Source organism: Schistocerca gregaria, chromosome 7, assembly GCF_023897955.1.
Source record: "Schistocerca gregaria isolate iqSchGreg1 chromosome 7, iqSchGreg1.2, whole genome shotgun sequence".
In the NCBI taxonomy this organism is placed as follows: Eukaryota; Metazoa; Arthropoda; class Insecta; order Orthoptera; family Acrididae; genus Schistocerca; species Schistocerca gregaria.
Window position 1 is genome coordinate 213,942,678 of NC_064926.1, and position 27,092 is coordinate 213,969,769.

General features: G+C 41.9%; 1 protein-coding gene across 1 annotated transcript in view; it reads left to right on the forward strand.

The window, feature by feature from the left end:
• The first annotated feature begins 851 nt into the window (after positions 1-851).
• LOC126281641 (dehydrogenase/reductase SDR family member 11-like) overlaps positions 852-27,092 on the forward strand; it is a 147,722-nt gene continuing 121,481 nt past the window's right edge. The window contains exons 1-2 of the mRNA XM_049980772.1: positions 852-959; positions 16,691-16,853. Coding sequence (XP_049836729.1) covers positions 16,722-16,853 — 132 coding nt within the window. The 5' untranslated portion in view covers positions 852-959; positions 16,691-16,721. The remainder of the gene's footprint in view (positions 960-16,690; positions 16,854-27,092) is intronic.

Sequence of the window (27,092 nt, forward strand, 5' to 3'; positions counted from 1 at the left end):
TGCTTAGTGTATTCTATCCTTCGTCTCCCTCAACAGTTTTTATCCCCATACTTCCCTCCACTAGCAAACTGCCTATCCTTTGATGCCTTGGGATGTGTCCCATCAACCAAACTCTTAATTTTTCTTTAGTGCAATTTGTCAGTTCATGTTGAAAGCATACAAAAAAAGGAATTTCGCTTTTGACTGAGATTAACACAAGTTCCAGCTTAGTAACCATTTCAACTTAAGAAGTTCTTATTACAGATCATTCGTAAATAATATCTATGATTAGGGTCAGACTCTATATTCCGGAGTAACAACAGCAGTGTGTCAGAGCAGACGATGTCAGTTCTTTTAAAGAGGCGTCCAGACCATGTAGATGTCAATTGATTTTATAGATTTCAGGTGCTTTAAGGTTTTGGATAATATAATGCGCAAATTATCGATTTCTACTGCACCTCATGAGATTGTTTCGCACGGCAACGCAATAAATGGGTAATTATAAAGGAGAACTCACTTTTATGGTCAGATTGTTAATGTGTTCATGTCGGATCGCGCTCGTGTCTTCAAAAGAATGCAGCGAAATTGTCACAGTATTTTGTACTAAGTTTAAATCACAGCTTTTTGCACTAATTTTAAAACAGAAGTCTGTATAATCAGACGTAATGGACTCGTGTACGCGCAGAACCGGTAAGTTCTAGTTACAAGGATTTTCTCGGGCCGAACTTTGTTTCTTGGCTAATTCCAACACGACGGCCGGTATGCAGTTCTGCATACCATTTAGGTAGATGTCACAGGTATCTATGTATTAAAACCTGCTCAAAGATAGCTAGCATGAAATGTGCTAGAAACTCTTTGACGATAGATGCAGTATCCGTGCACCAGTGTATTGTTTTTTTTACACACTGTATTGTCGGTGTCAGCGTTTGCCGATGTAAATAGAAGAAATAGAAACAGAGCGTTCGTTGCATCCACCTAGAGTAAGTATTTTCTTTGGAACCCGCTCAATTAACAACTTATCAGTTGACCAGTGTGCATAGCTTCCTTACACAGCAAAGGCAACAAAGATTTCCATCTGCTATGGGTCGTAAAAGTAAGCACATGTATGTGTGTATTATTCATTTGTTTCCTTGCTCCCAAGAGTATCAAAACTTCTGATGTGGATAGTTCGAATATTTCAACAACGTTTCAGGATACTTGACTTTTTTTTATACTCCGAAATAACTCCCAGAAGTAGGCTACAATCGTAATGTTAAATGTCAACTTGACTATATTATTAGGTCCTAATTTAATCACCACCTCTCAAAACGTCACATATTCCAAAAATACAGCCAAACGCAGTTGAGAATTATGATTATAAATATCTTTACTGCCTGTTTTTGTGTACAACCAGTTCCACCCTAATCACGACCTCGGGAAACACTGCCTATTTTGAATACAGCCGTACGGCCTAAACTACCTGACAACAAAACGTGGAGACTGCGGTACTAACCATCGGCTTTTATCGGTGATGTAGTGAACATGAGTCAGAAGCCGCAAATAAAGTGGCTACTACAGCTAGAAGACGGCTCGGACAAGATAGAATGATCTCTTTACCCGTACGTTAATATTAAAATTTTGTAAACCACTTTAAGTCGTCATTTTTTAAATATTTTTCGACATTTTGTTTTTTGAAGGTGTTGTTTGACTAACACAATTAAATGCAAGGCTGTTCGTACTTTTTATTGTGCCATACGCATTTCGCTTCTTGTTTGTGAAACATCTTCAGTAGCCTCTGATGCATCTTTGTTTTATGGATACAGTAATTGCATTATATAACAATAATAATAATAATAGGGAGACCATTTACTACATAGCAGCTTCTGTTTTTAGACTATTTTTTTGTTTGGAGAGAAAAAGTTTTTGCAGCACAAGTTTGGTTACGTTAAATTTCTGTTTGTTCCTGCTTAATATTTGTGATCTTATTAGACCATATGTGCCACCCTAGGGTTGTCCGTAGTTGGTCTGTACACACTAGGATCTCTAATTTTCACGTTTCTCGGACACAGTTCAACTCAACACCTAATTATCACCGTTCACTGTGTTTTGATTTGATTTGTTCACTGTATGTAGTGTTGCTGCCAGCTGTCCAAACGTGGTGGTCTTTTGTTTGTTGTGCTGTCTGTGTGTAATTTAATATTCTGCTTTGTTCTTAAATGTGTGTGTGTGTGTGTGTGTGTGTGTGTGTGTGTGTGTGTGTGTGTGTGTGTGTGTCTGTGTTTGTCATGCCGTTTGTGTATGCGTTTTTTTTTCAGATTTAGGTATATGGTCTGGCTATGTTCTACGTCATCTCTGTTACTGTTATAGTGGTTACATGATCCACATGTTATTGTTTGTATTGATCTAGTAATTTATTGCTTTCTTCTGCACTGCAGTGGCTCTTTATATGCTGGAAGCTTCCCTTTAATGTTAGGAATTTTTTGCTGTGGTTGTTCATTCTAACAATTTTCATAACTTGTTCTACATTAGATGGTTCATTCTCATGCTTTATTAGATGTTCAGCGAAGGTAGAATGGCTGTTTCCGTATTTCCAGTTTCTTATTTGTTCTTTGTGTCTAGTTTTCAAATTTCCACAAGTCATTTCCAGATACTCTGAGTAGAAGTCTTGACATTTTAGGTTGTATGAACCAGCTCCTTGGTATTCGCCTCCTTTTTGTAAATACGACTGGAGTGTATTTCTTATTTCGTATGCTATGCATACTCTTCGTTTAATTAGTGCATTTGCTATTATGTGCATTGTCTTGTGTTTGTACGTTGAAAGGTGCCATTTCTTGTGATTACACACGTCATGAGTGTCTCATTTTTGCAAATTTGTGTGTATTGCAGTTTAACTTGTTCGGTACTATGGAGGACAGATGGTAGGCTTCGACATCGCTTGAATTTTCGTGTGTTGAAGTCGAAGAAGTAATTTACACAGACTGAGAACTTGTAGACTGATTATGACCGCACTTTACTATGATACAGTCTGTCGTATTCTTTACAAGTTTTTTAAAATACAACTTTTTCTCGTAATTACTGAGAGTTTTGTAAAATTCACTGAAGAATATTTCTTCAGAAATAGGAAATAAAATGAAGTTGTTATAAATGTTGCCGTCCCCTGGTACATACTGTTAAATATTAGTCATGCGGTTGGTTTATCAGGCGTTAGTAAATTCGCCGTAATATTAACTCATGTAAGACTTTTTAATGCGATAAGCGTTACACTGTGTACCTACAAATATTTTTAAGTGAAACGTTGACAGCATCACGTACATTATACTCAAAATAATTTCTCGTAAGTGATACACAAACAGGAGTTAGAGCATGACTCGAAGATTTCAGTGGATGGTGTGTCCTTTAACAGCCTTCATAATATATAATTAATATAACATTTCGTCCATAAAGGATGACATCGTGATGTAAAGTACAAAGGAAATAGTTTTCCGCGTCAGTCACCTACTTATTTTTCCATTACGGTTTCAATTGTTCACACCATATTCTTCAGGTAGAGGATTGTTTAATAACGTAGGAGATGATAGTGAAGAGCACAGACGCCTTTTCACAGCAGCGGACCAGGAGCAGTGTAGGTTATGTTGAGTCTATTTCTGATGACAAAAACTGTTTTTAGTAAAGTCACTTTTAAAGTTAAAAATACATGTATTTGTGACAGTAAATCGTACTTACAGGGCTGTAGAGTCGTAAAAAGTCTTCATACTGCTACTTGTTGCATGTCCTCTTCACTGTAAATTTATGTTCATAATGTCACTTCAAAGATGTACATGTTATAGATAAGCTTGCTGATAGTGCATCAGAGGTAATTGAATGATGAAATAGCTGGCGGTTGGTTATTAATTACTCTACATCACAATTCAGTTATTATATTACATAGTCATAAACATAAGTACGTAATTCTTTCATTTTGAAAATATGAATCGGCTGCAATAGAAAATGGGCATCGCAAATTAGTTATTATATTAGATTGCTGTTTATACATAAATGAGTTTTTCGGCTGTAGCAGGATATGAAGATGTGCACCATTCACTTATTATATTAAATGTTTTTATATAGAAAGGATTACAACAGATGATGCATATACATTGTAGATGGAACTTAATTAGGAAATGAATGAAAGTGATTAAATAGTTATCACTGAAATTGTAAGTTATGATAGTGAAGAGCACAGACGCCTATCCATAGCAGTAGACCAGGAGCAATGTAGGTTATGTTGCATCTTATGTGAATGCTTTAATTAGTTTGTTAAAGCTTTTGAAAAAGTTGGTTGAGCCTGTTTCATTATTTGTGTTGAGTAGATTTTCCTGGAGCTTTTTTTTCTTTTATTTTTAAATGAAGTAAGTCTTCATAGTGCAATCGATAATTGCGTATGTTTCCTCTTTCGTAATTCCGTAGAGCTAGTAAATGAAGATAAATAGTAATTTCTTCTGCTAGTTTAGAATTTAACCACATTGTCGGAAATTTCGGGGATATCGGAAATACGACGTAAATGTAGATTATTGCAGTGACTCTGACTACGCTACACGTTAGTCTATTACGGTATGTCGCAAAGTACAGACACCACGCATCCATATGACTGATTAGTTTAGATGGGCAGTGTATTCAGCTTCTTCAGCGCGGTTGCACAAGTCGCTATGTTCACATGCGAAACACTACCCGAAAGACGAAAACCGAATTTTTCGAAAACAGTTTTTCGCTGTCGTGCTTACTTGTTAATGTCAAGCGGATTTGCTAGCCTAGTTAAATATGGCGTCTGGAAAACAGCTGATCCAGTTTGCTATGCAGTCAACACAGTCGTTATTTCTCTTCGCTTGAATATTACAGGTAGACAGCTTTATGCTCGGTCTAATATTCCTGCTTCTCCTTCACCGCACAACTCATATTAACCGAATATTCTGAGAACAAGGCGTAACTTGACAACCCAAGCACGTTTCAAAACTGGTTACATGAGAGCAAAAAGTGATTGCGAAAATCGATTGGAAAACCGACAACTAGAAGCGGAATTCCAGAACCGATTTACACAACCAGGGAAAAGTGGTATTGGGATAGCGGTTTACGTAATGTGGTTTAGGGAGCCCCTGCATGGGGCTGAACGGGGTAAGTACGTCCGACCTCCTGCGGGAATCTCAGGGTAGCTAGAACGCAGGAAATGGACAGGGACTGCGAATAGATGGCCCAGGGGGGATTGTGACTCGGCCGTGAGGCGTTGCGAGATATGCCGCGCAGTTGCGGTGAACACTTTGATCCGGGTGGCGCAGTGGTAAACGCACTTACCGCATAAGTAGGAGATCCTGTGTTCGAATCTTGGTCCGACACACATTTTCACTCGTCGCCTCTGATTCCGCGTAATGCCCCGATGCAGCTGACATCAGTAATCCCTTTCCTTCTTCTTCTCCCCCTTCCACCTTCAGTTGACGTACAACAGTCTGCAAATATAGGATCAGATGCTCTCTAGCGGCCAAGCAGTCAACTATCTGCTGAAACGGACATTATCCAGGTTTAATTTTTTCTGTTCTTAAGTTGCCCGATTATACTTGGGACTTAAAGTTTCTGTCAAAATAATAAAAACAAGGTAACTCGGCGTTTTATGTTTTAAGCCGTTATAGTAAAAAATCGAAGCTACTATCGCAATATTTACTTCAGCTGCTAAACTTTAGTATTAGTCCGAGCGGAAGGGGAGATGACAACACTAAACAAGGGTCGTGGTAGTGCCTCTTCCGTATGTGTGAACTTATAATCCTGTACGATTACTCATTTCATTAAAAATAAATGTTTCCTTCAACATCTCAGTAGATGATTTTTTGTTGATAATAACTACAATTCTCGCCGGTTTGATTGCTTGCTGCCGGCAGTAGTCGCCGAGAGGTTCTAGGCGCTACAGTCTGGAACCACGTGACCGCTACGGTCGCAGGTTCGAATCCTGCCTCGGGCATGGATGTGTGTGATGTCCTTAGGTTAGCTAGGTTTAAGTAGTTCTAAGTTCTAGGTGTCTGATGACCTCAGAAGTTAAGTCCCATAGTGCTCAGAGCCATTTTTGAACCATCTTATTACTTCCTGACCTAGGTTGGTTGTTTGCCAGAAATGTTATCTTCAACCACTTTTTCATTTCCGTGGTGGACTTCAGCTGCTAGGGGATAATACTACCTGTAATACGCTTACTTAGTAGTCTCTCACATTACAGCACTTGAAATTCCTCATTTTTAGGTGTCGTAAACGGCACTGGTACTTAATCGATGAATACCATGAAATGCATCTACGATGTATTGCTTCCTGCGACTGGGGGTCTGTAAATAACAGTATATAAGCCGAAGATATCATATAAACTTATATTAACATCGTTAAATTGTGCAGCCATTATTTCACGTTTGGTACTTCAATTATGTTTGTCATGTAAATAAGAAAAACTCCGTCTGCTGCAACTGAATATTTATTTTGGTTCTAACGAAACATGTTTTGCCTATTCATATTAGGTGTAGCCAGTGGTTTTCATTTTTCTGGTCTTTTTCAAGTATCGATGTGGTCTTCCGTAGACACTACATGCGTACAGTACAGATTTGTAGCTGATAGTAGAACAGATTTAATCGACTAACTACACACAGCCTTTCCCCTTGCATATTGCACATGACTTTGGTCGCTTTCTCACTTGCACTTTCACTGGTGCCGCACTTGAGTGAAGGAGGTAAGAAAGTGCTACAGTTCCCCCTCCCCTTCCCCTCCAAACCCACCACACACACCGGTCAAACACTCCTGGATAGATCAGCATTGCACTGCTATCAAAGTGCATCAGAAAACCAGTCATCCTCCTTACCCCTCTGCTCATCAGACCTGCTTCAACATTCCACAACTAGGTTTCTGGAACGCGTCGTCGAGAAGTGTTGAGAATTACGTTTATAATATTTAATTGCTACCTTGGATGACCGTGGCACTTATTAACGTAAATGATTTTTAGTTTTTCTTATGCCTTCATTAGTCTCGTTGGGCACATATACTAAACCTGCGATGATGCAGTGCGAATCAGTGTGGGGTAAAACTGGAGGGAAATATTAAATATTCCTACGAAATAATGGAACCGAGTTCAAAAGATTTACTTAACTCATATTTTTATTCATTTTTGTTCGCAGTTATTCATTGAAAATTATGCGTAATATGTAAGTTGTCTACGATGGCCTCGTCTGACAGTCGACCCTTCAAGACCTTTCTTAAGGCACTGAAGACGTGATAACGCAGTGGGGTGTGATCAGAACTATATGGCGGGTGCTCGAATGTCTCCCGCTTTAGCTGGAGTAACCTCTGCTTTACATTAGCGATATGGGGACATCGGTTATCATGAACATGGGTTTCAGCAGACGTGTTATCCGATACACATTCGTCATTCTCCAGTGGGTGTCAAACGGAGTTTGTCCTTCGATGGCCAAGGAAATAATAACAGGTCGTTGGTGCTATTTGGGTGAATTTGATAACAACGTCGCCATAATTCACGTTTAAGCATTCTACGCAAGCACGTCGGAAAGACCCAAATACCACTCTAATCCCTTGCCTACATTTCGGTGGTTATATACCCATATCGGAAACGCACTACGTTGCATAGAAGCTGTAGCAGTGCCCTCAAACGGAAATTTTCCGATCCCCTCTTATAAAAGCGTTACTGTAAATCACGACTCTTAACTGGTTAGTTTTCCTCGAAGACGGGGAAGAGGTGACGCGTTCGTAAGTTAACACCGTAATCATCAGCATACCGAAGAGCATCCAAAGGCAATCATTCTCAATTGAAGAGCGAGAATATGATATATTTTTGAGTCAATCCCGCTTGACATTCTACGGGCTTACTAAACGTTTTAGTAACATCAGACGCAGACCTATCGACTTTCTTTCGAAACGTTACTTGCATCTCATCCCCGGAGATGCCAGGGGTCGCGGAAAATTCACTCGCTGTTGCGGACGAAATTCCCGCGTTCCTGATTTTTGCTGTTGTGGTCTTCAGTCCGAAGACTGTTCGATGGAGCTCTCCATGCTAATCTGTTCTGTGCAAGGCTATTCGTCTCCAAATAACTGTTGCAACCTACATAGATTTGAGCCTATTTACTGTGTTCATCTCTTGGTCTCCCTCTACAATTTTTACCCCCACCCTTCGCCCCAGTACTAAACTGATGATCTATTGGTGTCTCAGAATATGTCCCACAAACGTTCCCTTCTTTTAGTCAAGCTATGACACAAAGTTCTTTTCTCCCCAGTTCTATTCAGTAGTCTACATCCTCATTAGTTACATAATCTACCTATATAATCTTCAGCATTATTCTCTATCGCCACGTGTCAAAAGCCTCTATTGTCTTCTTGTCTAAACTGGTTATCGTCCATTTTTGACTTCCGCACATGGCTACACACCATACAGGTACTTTCAGAAAAGACTTTCCAACTTTACTTGATGTTAAGAAATTTCTCTTTTTCAGAGTGTCTGGCAACACTGCGCCGACGCGGACTCTTCGAGTATTTGCTGCACTAAATAATTATAAAAAGCGTTGTTATTAAGCGATTTTTAAACGTCTACAGGCGCTATAATATAAGTGTTATTAAAGTAGTGGAAGTGTTAATGAAGTATAAAATAAGATTAAACGGTGTAAGAAGCGTATTTTTCTTCTCGCGCCTGTAGCACGAATCCTAGGCCTAATTTCACGCGCGCGAATTGTAAGTAAGCAGTGATTTAAACTTTTAGAAAAACGTTTCCCGTTGGTAGAAATATATTATAAGTGTTGTTACATTAGTGGAAGTGTTAGTGAAGTGTTAAATTATATTAAACTGGGTAAGAAGTTTATTTTCCTTCTCGCGCCTATAGCACAGATTTGAGGCTTAATTTCACGCGCGCGTATCGTAAGTAAACAGTGACTTAAACTTATATGTAATCACCAGTTTTTTTATTCATTACTCTTTCAATTTATTTATATCTGCCTGAATAGTTTCCAGGGTCCTTTGTTTACGTATTAGCCAGTACTTAAATCAGTTTATACGATTTCTGTTTTTGCCATGAGTGAGAAGTGTGTGACATGCCGTAGGATAGTTAGTTCCGGGATATGGTGTGATGGGTGTTGTAGTTTCTTTCATTGGGGCGAATGTAGTGGCGTGGAAAATGGGGACATAAATGAGGCTCACCAGTGTTATTGTAGAATCTGCAGTAGAGATAGGAAAATACTGGAACAGGAAGGGAAATTTGCAGCTCTTCAAGCTGACCTAAACGAGGCAAGGGAGGATCTGGACAGGTTAAAGAGGGAGAAGGGTGAACAGAGGTGGGAAGTGGCAACAGGTAATAGGGGGAACAGGCAAAGGAGAGCGTCAGAAAGCTTTGTGATAAATCTCTAAAATAGATTTGACCTGTTGCCTCAGTCAGAATCGGACTAGCCTCATGTAGCTAAAGCTGTAGAAAGGGCGCAACAACCTTTCAAGGCCTTGGAAAACGTAGGGAAATTTGTAAAGAGAAAGAAAGTTCTGTTGTTAGGTAGTTCCCATGGTAGAGGTGTTGGCCAACTACTGCAGGAATATCTAGGTCCAGAGTACCAGGTCACAAACTTTTTCAAGCCTAGTGCAGATCTGGGACAGGTAACAGAGCATCTAGGTTCTTTATGCAAGGATTTCACGAAGGAGGATGCCGTGGTTATAGTGGGTGGTCCGGGAAATAGCATTGACAGAGACTCTGAATATTCCGTAGAAAGTGACCTGATGAAGATAGCATCAGCAACGAAGCATACGAGTGTGGGATTTGTGTCTGTGTTGAGACGCTATGATCGGCCGCATTTGAACTTTTCTGTAGGGAGGGTGAACTTGGAGTTGGAGCGGCTGCTTAGGACGGATATAGGGTCCCATATTGGTTTGATTCCTGTGGATGCTGTTGACAGGTGGGACTACACTAGGCATGGCCTGTCACAAGTGGTAAAATACCAGTGGTCACAGGTGTCAGAGGGATGCCTTTTTTAAGATAGGGAAGGGGGATAGAAAACGAGTTTTAAGAGAGATTGACAGACACACTCAGTTTGAGAAAACAGATGAACAGGAGTCAGATTTTAACATACAGCCTCCATTTAAACAATGTTTAACAGAAAGTAATCAGAAACTGCCAGTTCATCTTCACCAAAGCAATTATAATCCCATTAGTATGCAGTATCCGTTATCTTTATTACACCAGAACATTCCGGGACTCAGAAATAAAGTTGATGAACTACTCATCTGTATCAATGAAATGAAATGAATTCATCTAACCAAATTGACATAATCCGCCTCTCTGAGCATCAAGCAACCACTGGTATAGATATGTTAGACATTTCAGGATTTAAGCTAGCTTCCTACTTCTGCAGAGTAGATATGGATGGAGGAGGAGTTGCCACATTTATTAAAAACTGCCATCAATTCAAGAACATTGAGATTAATAAATTCTGCTTAGAGCAGCATGTAGAAGCATGTGCAACAGAAGCAGAGTTCCATAACAGATCCTATATAATAGCAACTATTTACCGAGCATCTGCAGGAAATTATAATCTATTCATAAATCATCTAGAAGCTCTTTTGGGTTATTTAACAGGAAGAAACAAAGAAATTTTGATTGCTGGTGACTTTAATACAGATTTTCTAATGCAATCTTCCAGTAAACATTTACTGCAGTTAGTAATGTTGTCTTTCAATCTAAGTCACACTCTAAACTTTCCAACTAGGATCACTAAATCCTCAAGGAGAGCCATTGATAACGTTTTTGTAGACAAATTAAAGGAACAAAATCACATAATAAAACCTGTAATAAATGGACTATCAGATCATGACATGCAGCTCCTTGTTTTAGATGTAAATTCTAAGCAGATTATCAAGACTGCTAAATCTGAGTACAGGAGAGTATTCAATCAACAAAAAATTGAGTGTTTTAGAAAACTGCTCAAAGATATGAACTGGAAAGATGTTTATAGTGCTCATGACATGAATGAAAAATATAACACATTCATGAACAATGTCAGTACCATGTTTGAAAACTGTTTTCCTCTAAAAGTTATTCAAATTAAACAGAAGTCTATAATAAAACCATGGATCACACAAGGAATAAGGATTTCCTGTAAGACAAAAAGTAAAATGTATCTGTCGACCAAGAATAGATCCAATGCTGATGATTTAGCTAAATACAAGGAATACTGTAAAATATTAAAAAAAAGTAATTCAGACATCTAAACAAATGCACTACGAGAAGAAGATGGCAATGTCAGGGAACAAAATAAAAACAATATTGGGTATAGTGAAAGAGGAGACTGGTAGAACCAGAAAGGGACAGGAGCAAATAGCACTAAGAGTAGAACACATTAGTAACCGATGGGCATAGTGTGGCAAATCTATTTAACAAGTACTTTGTATCCATTACTGATAGAATGGGATTGTCAGGATCAGTAAATAATGCTCTTGAATATCTGAAACTAGCCTTTACAAATAGCTTCAGGTACATGAATATGTCACTCACTTCACCAAAAGAAATAACTTACATAATAAAATCTTTAAAAACAAAGCACTCTAGTGGTTACGATGAAATATCAACAAAGTGAATTAAGGCATGTTCTTGTGAGTTTAGTACAATTCTAAGTTATTTGTGTAACCAGTCAATTATAACTAGGACATTTCCTGACTGGCGGAAATAGTAGATGTTAAGCCTCTATTCAAGAAAGGGGATAAAGAGATGACATCAAACTACAGAACGATTTCACTTTTTGCCAGCATTCTCAAAAATTTTGGAAATAGTCATGTACAGGCAGCTACTCAAACATCTGACCACAAATAAGATATTATCAAGAACACAGTTTGGATTTCTGAAGGGTTCTGATATCTAAAAGGCTATTTACACCTACAGTGAAAATGTACTTCATTCATTAAATAACAAGTTACAAGCAGCAGGTATTTTCTGTGATTTGTCAAAGGCATTCGATTGTGTAAACCACAACATCCTTTTAAATAAATTATAATTCTATGGTGTCACGGGCAGTGCTGCAAAATGGTTCGAGTCATATCTCGCTAACAGGAAACAAAGGGTGTCAGTGCAAGGGACTAGTGAATTAAGTCATCAGTCATCATCAGAATGGGAAGAAATTACATGTGGTGTCCCACAAGGTCCATCTTAGGGCCATTGCTTTTTCTTGTGTACATTAATGATGTCTCATCAATTACACTGCCAGAAGCAGAGTTCGTTTTGTTTGCAGATGACACAAGTATTGCAATAAATAGTTTGTCGAGTGTAGTTCCAGAAAGATCTGCTAATGATATTTTCATGGAAATTAATAAATGGTTTAAAGCCAACTCACTGACATTAAACTTCGAAAAGACTCACTATGTGCAATTCAGAACCCGTAAGAGGTTTCCACCCAGCATATGCGTAAAGTACGAAGAAGAGCAGATAGAAGAGGTTGACCGTCTTAAATTCCTGGGATTACAACTTGATAATAAATTCAGTTGGGAGGAGCACACCACAGAACTGCAGAAACGCCTTAACAAATCTGTATTTCTAATTGGAGTGTTAGCAGACATAGGCGACATGAAAGTGAAAAAGCTTGCATACTTTGCCTACTTTCATTCCATAATGTCACATGGTATAATATTTTGGGGGTAACTCTTCAAGTCAAACAAAAGTTTTCAGTGTCCAAAAGCGTGTCATACGTAGTGGAGTAAATTCACGGACGTCTTGTAGAAGCCTCTTCAAAGAACTGGGTATACTAACTACTGCCTCTCAGTATATTTACACCTCAATGAAATTTGTCCTAAATAATATATCTCTTTTTCCAACAAACAGCTCATTTCATACATACAATACCAGGAACAAAAACGATCTGCACAAGGACTTAAAAGCACTCACTTTAGTTCAAAGAAAAGGAGTCCACTACGCAGGAAAACTCCTCTTCATTAATTTGCCAGCAAACATAAAAGATTTAGTTACAAATAAAGATGAGTTTAAAAGGAGCCTGAAAGGCTTACTAGTGGCCAACTCCTTCTAGTCCACTCACGAATTTTTGGAATAGAAACAAATGATGTGTTGTATATATTCATACTATTAGTATTGTTATTTCAGCTTTTTTTAAAGAAAACTTGACATGTTCCACATCCACGAGGATCTCCTCAACACGGATCTATGAAACGAAAAAATAATCTAATCTAATCTAATCTAGAAGTGCTTTCCTTGTCACTGCCAGTCTGCATTTTATGCCCTCTCTAGTTCAGCTTTCAACAGTTATTTTACTGCCCAAATAACAAAACTCGTTTACTACTTTTAGTGTCTCGTTTCCTAATCTAATTCCCTCAGCATCACCTGATTTAATTGGACTACATTCCATTATCCCCTTGCTTTCGCTGATGTTCGTCTTATACCCTCATTTCAAGACTCTGTCTACATCGTTCAGCTGCACTTCCAAGTCCTTCGCTGTTTCTGACAGAAATGCAATGTCATCGGCACTCCTCAAAGTTTTTATTTCTTCTTAAAATTCTTCTTTGGATTCCTTTTCTGCTTGCTCAATGTAAAGCTTGAATAACATCGGGAATAAACTACAAATCAGTTCTCACTTCCTTCTCAAACACTTCTTCACTTTCATGCCCCTAAACTCTTTTAACTCCCGTCTGTATTCAGTACAAATTGTAACTAGCATTGCGCTCCCTGCATTTTACCCCTGCTATCATCGGGATTTCAAAGACAGCAGTCCACTCACCATTGTCAAAAGCTTTCTCTAAGTCTACAAATGCTGTAAACAAAGGTTTGCCCTTCCTTCACGCATCGTCTAAGAGAAGAGGTAGGGCCAGTATTGCCTCGTGTGTTCCCGATGTGAGGAACAAATTATCCTAAGAGCACTCCGAAGATGAATTCGGAAGCTTTTTTCAGTGAATCCAGAATGATTCTCAGCACAAATACACTTCAAAAAACTGTCTGAGATAGGGTCTCTAAGCTAGAGACGGGCTGAAACTTACCACTGGTTAATGCCGTACAGCTATCAAGCTGTATCCAGCAAGATATACAGGCCCGACCACAGTCCTGGATTGTCCACCGCGAAGAGCCGATAAACCGCTTTCAGTTTTTCTTAGCAACTTCTGCTGACGATCACCGCGAAGCAGAATGGTTGTTGCTTACGCTTGGAGTAGCTCATCTGCTTCCTGTCATGCCTTCTCAGAAACTCCTTTCCGACAACTGCTGGAAAACACCTGCACCTTCATGAGAGAGTCATCAGTATTAAGTCAGCTTGAAGTATTATCTGTGTTCAGCCTCAGCTAATTTGTAGTTAGATTCGGAATTCAAGTTTAAAGGGTACAAGGATCATAATACGAGCACGTGACATCTCTTTTAACTGGCTGTACTTACGTACCGTACTTATTCTTGTCGTTTACTTCCTCTCCATAGACTGAAGTCTTGAGGCTAATAAAGTAAGCCCAAACTATCCCTGAAATACACAAATAGGAGACATAACTTCTTCACGAACCGTTCTACATACACTCCGTATTACAGCAGGCAGCAGTTCTTGTAATACATTACTGTTGATAAACATTAACATTCGTTGAGCAGTCTTTCCCACCTCATGCAACAGAGACAGAATCAATATCCAACTGCACTCGTGACGTCATCATTTAACTGTCACGAGCTTCAGCATTCTCTGGAGCGCTGCGTGTCTCTTGAAAAGTGGCGCACTTGATGGAGTAACCGCCAACACCACCAAGTGCTAAGTTCGGATGGCCAAAACCAGCCGCCACTTCTTACAGAATGGTAGCGTCCATCTCCCGATTTCATGCACGTATAAACTAACTCTTGCAGACTATGCGTATTCGCAGTTATTAACTACTGAACGACTTTTTTATGTTCAGATGACGAACATCGTTCGTCGGTAAAAGAGACATATACTAACTTATCACTGGATACCAGTAATCTTTTCTGGCATTCCTTCTTACCTCCAAAAGCGCTCTGCGATGTGTCCGGGAACTAATTTTGCTTCTTCTTTTTTTTTGTTCTCTTTTTCCTTTTCCTTTTTTCCTTTTTTTAACCTTTCTCCACTTTTCTTGAGTCCCTCATTTCTCTTTTTTCCTTTTGTCATTTCTCTTTAGTTCCTTTTTCCTATTTGCGCTTTCCCTGTTAACTGTTTTTCTTTTCTCTTTAGTTCCTTTTCCCCTTCCCCCGTTTCTCCCTTTGTTCCCTTTCCCCCTTCCATATTCTTCTTGTATATGAGTACGTTAATGAATAAAAAATAATGAAAGTAATACATATGGGTAATTTATGTCAATTCAACGCACCACTCAAACCGACTAGCTGATATTTCTTTCAAAATGGTGCATTCGGTAACCTGGTTAGAGATTGGTAACTACCAATTCACAGAGTACAACGAAAAATGTTACAGGTTACCTTAGTTTGGAACCGTGTGAAATTTACATGCCTCTTTCTCGACATAAATTACTCGAATTCTGCCTCTAATCCAAATATAGCAGTGAAACTTTTATTCCAATTCTGGTTCCAATCGAAATATAGCAATGAAACTTGTATCACTGAAAAGCTAGTGAGCAGAGCTTTACATTGTTATCCATCATGGTGAGTTTCTAAGAGTTTTCACATTCAACGTCATTTACCTTGACTTTTGACCTTGAATATCTTGAAACACCTCGCCTTCATTTTCTTTACATATATTTTATTGGTCCAGAACGTTACTACACTGCTCATAAGAATTATGGGAACATGACTTTGGGCGTATGCCATACTGCATTCAACAATAATTGAGAATTGAGTATATTACCAAATTAAGCCTTTACCTTTCACAGATTAAGTACACAACAAAACATAATTACATCTTCATTAATTTACGTAACAAGAACTGAAATGTCCGCCAGATGTCGAAAACAAGGTGAAGCCAATCACTCACACCGTTATCGTGGGTGCTTTTCTTTCTACTTGGAGACCTTCAGTAAAGTGTGTACCCTCCGCGAGCGTTTACCAGCGTTTACACATACGTACGTGGCACGCTGTGTGTAAGTCCACGAAGTGACCTTCTGGTATCCTTTCCCACTCTACAGTCGGCTCGCTTGAGAGTTCTTGGAGAGTCTGTGATGTAACAGGACGACCACGAACACAGTACCTATAGGGTCTAGGTATGAACTGACCGCTGGGCATTACATTATTTCAATGTACAGGTTTTGCAAAACTTCCCTAGTGACACGCACCACATGGAAAGTCGGCCCGTTTGACGTCCTACCCCCCTTAAAGGCATTTCTAGTTTCAAGTACCACATTCATCTCGGGCTCTTTTAGTAAGAAAGATAATGACGTCGTTTTCGAGTCCCCTAAACACACACACACACACACACACACACACACATATTTTCTCATTTTCTAATTTTACTTTTTGCCCTTTTAGCCATTTTTAGTTTATTCCTGTTTTCCTTTGTTCCTTTTTACCTCTTTTTTTTCTTTTTCCCTTACTTTCTTTTTTCCTTTTCTCTTTTGTCCCTTTTCCACTTTCTCACCTTTTTTTCTCGTTTATCCTTTTATTCCTTTTCCCCCATTTTTCCCTGTGTCTTTTCTCCTTTTCCTCTCCCCCCTCTTTCCGTTTCTCCATTTGTTCCTTTTCCCCTTCTCCCATTTCAGGAAGATTTCACTGCCCTGCGGTAAGCTAGTGTGTACTTCACTGCGGCCCTCCATATGCTACGTGTGTTGACAGGGACGACAGAGAGCGGAGTGTGCGGGCAGCCATGGACCGGTGGTGCGGACGCATCGCGGCGGTGACCGGCGCCGGCTCGGGCATCGGCCTCGCCATCGTCAAGGCGCTCTTCCGCTACGGCGTCACCGTCGTCGGTATGGACGTCAATCTCTGCAAGTTCAAGGTCCACCTGAGCTTACTACGTAACCAGTACATAACGTTCCTCTCTTATCTAGCGCGCTTTCCTAAATTCGACGACTTTCTGTACGATGACAGGCGACCTGATGGCATTCTAATACAAATAAGCAACCTCCGCATCGTTCCAGAAGGTTATGTGTTGTACAGGTATAATTTTTTCGACTTGAGCAATTTATGAGAATGTTGGGTCTTGCTCGTTTCACTTTTAATTATAAGGGGTGATGAAAAGTTTCGGTTCGACGGCCTTGAAGTCCAGAATCGATACGCCAGCCACACAAAGTCACCAAGAGCACTGAGGCAATCACCCCACGGCCTCACCAGTTTGAAGATACCCGTTCGGTAAAACAACGTGTCCTGCTGCGTGAAGAAGTTCGTAACTGCCTGCTACACGTTCTCGGCCGACAGAAATCGTCGACCTTTCAAGGCATTTTTTCAGGGACCGGAGAGAGATGAAGGTTATAGGGCGGGTGCTTAAGTGTCTCCCAATTCAGTTGGCGTAACTTGTGCGTCACAGCACTTCTGATATGAGGTCGTGCGTTATCATTAAGCAACACCCCTTGATGCATCATTCCACAGTGGTGGTTTTTGACAGACGTGGTACTCGATACCCATTCTTCATTCTAGACTACTGGAAATGGAAAAAAGAACACATTGACACCGGTGTGGCAGACCCACCATACTTGCTCCGGACACTGCGAGAGGGCTGTGCAAGCAATGATCACACGCACGGCACAGCGGACACACCAGGAACCGCGGTGTTGGCCGTCGAATGGCGCTAGCTGCGCAGCATTTGTGCACCGCCGCCGTCAGTGTCAGCCACTTAACCGTGGCATACGGAGCTCTATCGCAGTCTTTAACACTGGTAGCATGCCGCGACAGCGTGGACGTGCACCGTATGTGCAGTTGACGGACTTTGAGCGAGGGCGTATAGTGGGCATGCGGGAGGCCGGGTGGACGTACCGCCAAATTGCTCAACACGTGGGGCGTGAGGTCTCCACAGTACATCGATGTTGTCGCCAGTGGTCGGCGGAAGGTGCACGTGCCCGTTGACCTGGGACCGGACCGCAGCGACGCACGGATGCACGCCAAGACCGTAGGATCCTACGCAGTGCCGTAGGGGACCGCACCGCCACTTCCCAGCAAATTAGGGACACTGTTGCTCCTGGGGTATCGGCGAGGACCATTCGCAACCGTCTCCATGAAGCTGGGCTACGGTCCCGCACACCGTTAGGCCGTCTTCCGCTCACGCCCCAACATCGTGCAGCCCGCCTCCAGTGGTGTCGCGACAGGCGTGAATGGAGGGACGAATGGAGACGTGTCGTCTTCAGCGATGAGAGTCGCTTCTGCCTTGGTGCCAATGATGGTCGTATGCGTGTTTGGCGCCGTGCAGGTGAGCGCCACAATCAGTACTGCATACGACTGAGGCACACAGGGCCAACACCCGGCATCATGGTGTGGGGAGCGATCTCCTACACTGGCCGTACACCTCTGGTGATCGTCGAGGGGACACTGAATAGTGCACGGTACATCCAAACCGTCATCGAACCCATCGTTCTACCATTCCTAGACCGGCAAGGGAACTTGCTGTTCCAACAGGACAATGCACGTCCGCATGTATCCCGTGCCACCCAACGTGCTCTAGAAGGTGTAAGTCAACTACCCTGGCCAGCAAGATCTCCGGATCTGTCCCCCATTGAGCATGTTTGGGACTGGATGAAGCGTCGTCTCACGCGGTCTGCACGTCCAGCACGAACGCTGGTCCAACTGAGGCGCCAGGTGGAAATGGCATGGCAAGCCGTTCCACAGGACTACATCCAGCATCTCTACGATCGTCTCCATGGGAGAATAGCAGCCTGCATTGCTGCGAAAGGTGGATATACACTGTACTAGTGCCGACATTGTGCATGCTCTGTTGCCTGTGTCTATGTGCCTGTGGTTCTGTCAGTGTGATCATGTGATGTATCTGACCCCAGGAATGTGTCAATAAAGTTTCCCCTTCCTGGGACAATGAATTCACGGTGTTCTTATTTCAATTTCCAGGAGTGTATGATGGATATCTAAAGGTGTTTGTCCTTCGGCAGCCAAGAAAAGAATAACAGCAGTTTGGTCCTGTTAGACCGCATTTGATAATATTGTCGCCATAGTTTCGTTTCCGCATTTACAGCAGACACGTCGGAAAGACACGAAGACCACCCTAATCCCTAGCCTACATGTCGGTGCTTATATACCCGCATCAAAGACGCGCTACGTTGAATGTACGCTGAAGAAACGCCCTGAAACGGAAGCTTTTTGATCGGGTCTTACAAATGCATCATTAGTACGTTGAAATACTTGACTCTTTATAGAGGAAAACAAGTTTTGGTGCGAATTGGGTGTAGCCTACAGTTTACTTACTCTATTTATTCTCCTTTATTTAATATTCTGTGAAGAGAAATTTTTCCATCGTTGAGCTTCAGGCCTTCGCGATTTTTAGGCTTTGAATAATCTATTTTTCCTTTAGATCTGTTTCAGTTCTTTGCACCTCACTCAACTTTAATACACTGAAGTGACAAAGTCATGAGATACCTCCTTTCGTCCGGTGTAGTAAAGCAACTCAACGTGGCTTGGGCTCAAAAAGTCGTTGGAAGTCCCCTGTAGAAATATTGAGTCATGCTCCCTCTGTAGCCGTCCATAATTGCAAAGTGTTGGCGGTGCAATATTTTTTGCACGAATTGGCTTCTCGATTATGTCCCATAAATGTTCGATGGGATTCATGTTGGGCGATATAGATGGTCAAATCATTCTCTTGAACTGTTGAGAATGTTCTTCAAATCAGTTGCTAACAATTGTGGCCCGGTGGTATGGCGCATTGTCAACCAAAAATATTCCATCGTTCTTTGGGAACATGAAGTTCATGAATGGCTGCAACGATTACAGTTTGCCACACACCACGTCAAAAGCAAACAGTCGTAAACTGCTGCTCATATTAACCGTCAAATCATTTATCTATATAAATAACTAGAGCGATCATATCACACTTCCCTGGGGCGCTCCCAACGGTACCCTTCTCTCTGATGAACACTCGCCATTCAGGGCATCGTACTGGGTCCCATTACTTAAGAAGTCGTCTAACCATTCACGTATCTGGGAACCCATTTCGTATGTTGGGACGTTCATTGACACTCTCAGTGAGGCACTGCGACAAACGCATTCCGATAATACAGGAATATGGAACCTGCCTTTTGCTCTTCATTCGTGGTTCGCAGCATACCATGTGAGCAAAGGGCTAGCTGAGTTTCTCACGAGTGATGCTTTCTAAATCCGTGCTGATTAACGGACAGAAGCTCTTCTGTGTCAAGGCCATTTATGATATTCGTACTGAGAATATGTCAAGAATTCTGCAACGAAAGTCTGTAATTGTACGAATCCATTCTTTTACACTTCTTCTATACTTTTTTCCAGATGCTTGGAAGCATGTGCCAGGTAAGAGATTCGCAATAAATGTAATTTAAGTAAGAGGCCACTCCCGTGGAGCACTCTTTCCTTCAGTTGGCTTCTCTACGCCAGGGATACCTATTTCTATGTCCCCCAAGCAAGAGTTGTACAATAGCCAAATGATAGTCTCCTTGCGCGATTCTCCTGTGTGAACGATTTCTTAAGCGTGAAATTTAAAACTCCACTTTCCTTTTGCTATATACTACTGTCACACTAGACTAGTCAACGAGTGACTGCATAGAAGCCTTCACCCCGCTTAGTGATTTTACATAGGTCCAGAATTTTCTTGGGTTCTCGGCTAGGTCTTTCCCTAAGGTGCAACGGAGGAAGGTGTATGCTTCGGACATCTATATTTTTAAAGACACACGACTATCTACTTAGTCTGCCTGTAGACATTTTTCAGAATTTCGTTATTAAACCATGGTAGGTCTATTCCGTCCTTAATCCACTTACTCTACACGCGCTTCTTTAGACTGCGATTTACATTCAGTTTAAACAGTGCCCATAACTCCTTTACGTTCATCATATTGGAATTAAATGATGTCCATTCAATGTCTAAGTGGAACGCTAACAACTGTTCATCGCTCTTTGTAACAAAAATACTCTGCTGGTCTTCTTGATGGATTTATTAACTTTAGTAACCATCGTCTTATGCTACCTTTTGCTTCATAAGTGGCCTGTGTAATAGTGATTTTTGTGCTTCTTACCAGTCGGATATGTTCACATCTAGCACTGGCGGTAACGTCCATTGTCTGAGCTCTGAAACCATCACCAGCAGCACTAACGCTACCATCAGCACCGCCACTATCATCTTCCACAGGATGCAGAATTTCAGCTCCGTCCTCACGAATGAATGTCCGGTGTCTTACCACGGTGTCGAAGTAGCAGAAGTACTGGAAATTCCCACGCTGACATCGAAGAGCGTTAGTGAGCAGAGCTCTTATTTCTATACTTAATTTTACTTTTTAAGAAGCAACATAGACGGATCATACGTTTCCATAGCCGTAATCTTCAGTGTACGTAAGTGATGCAGCGATTCAGCAGTGATGCAGCGATTCAGCGGAGTGGTTAGTTATTTCCATGTTCTGTCAATCATAACCATGATATCCGACAATAAGGTGGAAAATGTCAATTTGTAAGATACTTTCTCCATAATAAATATATCAACTTACTAATTAAGAGGATTTTCAAAGAAGTAATTTTCTATACTTCACAAAAAAAGTTACACGTCATTTATCAAACTGAAATAATTTTTTGATGTTTAACGTGCCTGTTTTTTTTTTTTTCTAGGCTACTGGCAATAAAATTGCTACATCAAGAAGAAATGCAGATGATAAACGAGTATTCATTGGTCAAATATATTATACTAGAACTGACATCTGATTACATTTTCACGCAGTTTGGGTGCATAGATCCTGAGAAATCAGTACCCAGAACAACCACCTCTGGCCGTAATAACGGCCTTGATACGTGTGGGCATTGAGTCAAACAGAGCTTCGATGGCGTGTACAGGTATAGCTGCCCATGCAGCTTCAACACGATACCACAGTTCATCAAGAGTAATGACTGGCATATTATGACGAACCAGTTGCTCGGCCACCATTGACCAGAGGTTTTCAGTTGGTGAGAGATCAGGAGAATGTGCTGGCCAGGGCAGCAGTCGAACATTTTCTGTATCCAGAAAGGCCCGTACAGGACCTGGAACATGTGGTCTTGCATTATCCTGATGAAATGTAGGGTTTCGCAGTGATTGAATGAAGGATAGAGCCACGGGTCGTAACACATCTGAAATGTAACGTCCACTGTTCAAAGTGCCGTCAATGCGAACAAGAGGTGACCGAGACGTCTAACCAATGGCACCCCGTACCATCACGCCGGGGTGATACGCCAGTATGGCGATGACGAATATACGCTTCCAATGTGCGTTCATCGCGATGTCGCGAAACACGGATGCGACCATCATGATGCTGTAAACCTGGAGTCATCCGAAAAAATGACGTTTTACCTTACGTGCATCCAGCTTCCTCGTTGAGTACGCCATCGCATGCGCTCCTGTCTATGATGCAGCGTCAAGGGTAACCACAGTCATGGTCTCCGATCTGATAGTCCATGCTGCTGCAAACGTCGTCGAACTGTTCGTGCAGATGGTTGTCTTGCATACGTCCCCATCTATTGACTCAGAGATGGAGACATGGCTGAACGATCCGTTACAGCCATGCGGATAAGATGCTTGTCATCTCGACTGCTAGTGATACGAGGCCGCTGTGATCCAGCACGGCGTTCCGTATTACCCTCCTGAACCCACTAATTTCTTATTCTGCCAACAGTCATTGGATCTCGACCAACGCGAGCAGCAATGTCGCGATACGATAAAGCGCAATCGCGATAGGCTGTAATCCGACCTTTATCAAAGTGGGAAACGTGATGGTACGCATTTCTCCTCCTTACACGAGGCATCACAACAACGTTTCACCAGGCAACGCCGTCAACTGCTGTTTGTGAACGAGAAATCGGTTGGAAACTTTCCTTCTGTCAGCACGCTGTAGGTGTCGCCACCTGCGCCAACCTTGTATGAATGCTCTGAAAATCTAATCATGTGCATATCACAGCATCTTCTTCCTGTCGGTTAAATTTCGCGTCTGTAGCACGTCATCTTCGTGGTGTAGCAATTTTAATGGCCAGTAGTGTACATATTCAACACGTCTTTTCAAGCATTTTTGGTAGTGTGACACTATGTTTTCCAAGTCAGTATTGTACCTAGTCGACTCCCGAGCTCGTAATTAGCTGTTCAATGTTGATGTGACTTCTTCATCGTTGTGGAAGTGCTTACCTTCAAGACAACCTTTGTGTTTTTGGAGCATGTGAAATTCACTTGGGGCAAGATCTGGTGAATATGGAGGAGCAAGGAACACTTCCCAGTTGAATCCTGCGAGCTTCGCATGCGTCATTCGAACTGTATTAACGCCAGAACTGTCCTGATGAAAGGGAACTTTGCGAGACAGAAGTCCAGAATGTTTTCTTTCGATGGCAGCCTTCAGTTTCCTCAACACGTTGTAGTAAATCTCTGTATCCGTTGCGGCATTTCGAAGCAGGTAGTGAAGTAGTAAAACCGCCTGACAGTCACAAAAAAAGGTTGCCATAAGTTTCCCTGCCAAATGTGAGACCTTTGCGTTTTTGGAGCACATTAACCAGGATTCTCCTACACCACGCCCCGAAGTTGAATGATAGATGCAGGTATCGTCCCCAATGGCAAGCAGTTTGAAGAGCAGATCCCCCTCCTTCTCATGCATTTCCAGAAACATTGTGGTCGAATCCATCCGTTACTGCTTGTGAACATCACTCAGCACGGACTTTGCGGTAGTGAAGATGGTCTATCAGGGCCTTTGGGGTGAATTAGCGTCCAACTGCAGCTTCAGGGGGTAGCCCTGTTAGAATGTTGTCAATGATAATGCGACGACCGTCCTCCACAATATTGTGGATTGCAATACTGGCATCATAACATGTCACTGTAGTGGGCTTAACTATGCACTTTTCATCATGCATATCTTCGCGCCCTTCCACAAACTGTACACGCCAACGTCAAACCATTTGAATGCTCACGCAGTCTTTCCCATAGACAGAGATTAACTCCCGATGGATATCGATAGCGGATAGTTGTTTTACTGTGAAGAATACGATTGAAAAAGCGAAGCTCACAAGCGGGCATTTTTTGTAGTGGTAACTCCATGTTAATTGCCAACGTACTGGCAAGATACTTCAGTATACATCGTAAAACCGTGTGACCGTATTCAGTGCATATCAGTCGAATTTAATTCTGTTTTTTTACACACACACACACGAGGGTGAGTCAAATGAAACCTTAAAATATTTTTTAAAATATTATTTATTGTGCAGAATTGGTACAGAGCTGTATCACTTTTCAACATAATCTCCTCCATGGTCAATGCAAGTCCTCCAGCACTTACAAAGTGCATAAATTCCTTTAGAAAAACATTCTTTTAGTAGTCTCCGCGCAACCACTCATGCGTGGCGTACCTCTTCATCAGAACCGAATTTCTGTCCTCCCATTGCGTCTTTAAGTGATCCAAACATATGGAAACTACTTGGGACAAGGTCTGGTGAGTATGGTGGATGAGGAAGACACTCAAAATGCAGGTATGTGATTGTTGCAACTGTTGTACGGGCAGTGTGGTGCTTGCATTGTCAGTTGCAAAAGGACACCTGATGACAGCAATCCACGTCGCTTTCATTTGATTGCAGGCCGCAGATGATTTTTTAGAAGATCTGTGTATGGTGCACTGGTGACAGTGGTCCTTCTAGGCATGCAACTCTCCAAAATGACGTCCCAAAAGAGAGTCACCATAACCTTCCCTGTTGATGGTTCTGTTCGAAATTTCATTAGTTTTGGTGATGAGGAATGGCGCCATTCCCTGCTCGCTCTCTTCGCTTCCGGGTGGTAGAAGTGAACCCAGGTTTCGTCCCCAGTAACGATTCTTGCAAAGAAGCCATCACCTTCTAAATCAAAGCGCCGAAGTAGTTCCTCACGAGCAACAACACGTCGTTCTCTCATTTCAGGAGTCAGCTGCCGTGGCACCCATCTTGCTGACACTTTGTGAAACTGGAGCACATCATGCACACTGTGGTGTGCTGACCCATGACGAATCTGTAAACATGCTGCAATGTTATTCATTGTCACTCGGCGGTTTTCCATCACTATGACTTCAACTGCTGCAATGTTCTGTGGAGTCACTGCTCGTTGTGCCTGACCTGGACGAGGAGCATCTTACACTGAAATCACACCATATGCGAACTTCCTACTCCATTCGTAGATTTGCTGCTGTGACATACATGCAACACCGTACTGAACCTTCATTCGTCGATGGATTTCAATAGGTTTCACACCTTCACTACGCAAAAACCGAATAACTGAACGCTGTTCTTCCCTGGTGCAAGTCGCAAGGCGGGCGGTCATCTTTATACGGGTATTGCGACGGTATGTGTGCATCTACACTATGCTGCCACCTACAGGCCATTCTGCACGCTGTTTGTAGCACACTTACCAACTTACTGGACAACGTCGCGAAATTTCGATTTGTTATTGCAAATCTAAGATTTTCATTTGACTCACCCACGTATGTCTCTTTATCTAGCAATCTGCACCAATAAAACACACACACACACACACACACACACACACTGACACGTACGTCAGTACTGCATTTACGAACTCCCTGGTTGTTTCCCGCTTGCAATTTATCATTAACGACAAGCTTTATAAAGGAGTAATGAAGTAAGAACGTTGTGAGTTTGCCAAACTCTTAAAGAGGCTCTTTAAGAGTCTTCCACATGAAGCTCTAAGGCTGTCATTAAATGTTATTGTCATTATGTGCTTCAATACAAACACATTTTCTTCCTTGAGAGTATATAAGACATTATTAAGTGAAAATAGAAAAAATAAGTATATTTTTTACATTTTGATCGCCCTTGTTTTAATACTGCCAACAACGAAAGATAGTCAATAACACGCGAATTCCAGTTCAGATTCTTATCAATATTTTATCAATATAAACACCAAAGAACTTACAATATTCTGTTTCATTTATAAATCTCCCATCAGAAATTATTTCTGCCAATGGGGTCAGATCATGTGCAACACAGAACTGAATGTATTGTGTTTTATTTGCATTGATCGGCCAGAACGTCATGACCACTAACCTGCTATCGATATAAACCCGTCCAGGCGATAGTGCGTCACCTGGCGAAGAATGACTGCTGGTCATACATACGCATGGTGCATGTAGTTACCAATGAACGTGCCGTCCGTGTGCAGTGAGTGAGCTGTCCGTGTCTAGAATGAGGAAGGTGCGCTGTCTATCCGAGTCTCTCTGAGGGCAGAATGTGATGGCCCGTAGGCTCGGCACGAGCATTTCGGAAACGGCACGACTGATTAGGTGCTCGGGGAGTGCTGTGGGGAATATCTTCAAGACGTCGCGAAACCAAGATGAAACCATGTCCAGACGTCGTGGGGTTGGGCGACCACCTCTCATTACAGATGTCGGACGTCGTAGGCTGGGCAGACTGGTAAAATAGGGCAGGTAGCGAACTGTGGCGGAACTTACATCAGACTTTAGCGCTGGGCACAGTGCAAATATGTGTGAACACACAGTGCACCGAATACTCCCAAAGATGGACATCTGCAACCGACGTCCCATACATGTGCCAATGTTAACTTCACAATATCGCAACTACGGAATAAATGGGCACGTGACCAGTAGGCATTATCTGAGGAATCCCGATACCTTCTTCATCATGCCGATGGGAGGGCGTGAATCCGTCGTCTTCCAGGGGAACGGCTTCTTGACACCTTTAGTGCGGGACGGAAATAAGCTCCATTATATTCTGGGGATCATTCACGTAGGCATCTATCGGTTCAGTGGAGCTAATGCAAAGCACCATGATGGCCAAGGAATATCGTACACTCGTTGCATACCACGTACACCCCCTCATCACGATTATGTCTCTCAACGGAAGTGGCATTTTTTAACAAAATAAAGCGCCATTTTCCAAGCCCAGGAGAGCGATGAAGTGGTTCGGGGAACACAGTGGCGAGTTCCAGTTGATGTGATGGCCCCTCAGATAGCCAGATCTGAACCCGATCGAACACATCTGGGATGTGATTAAACGTGGCATCAGAACTCATCGCCTCCCTCCCCGGAATTTACTGCAGTGAGGTGACTTGTGTGTCCACATG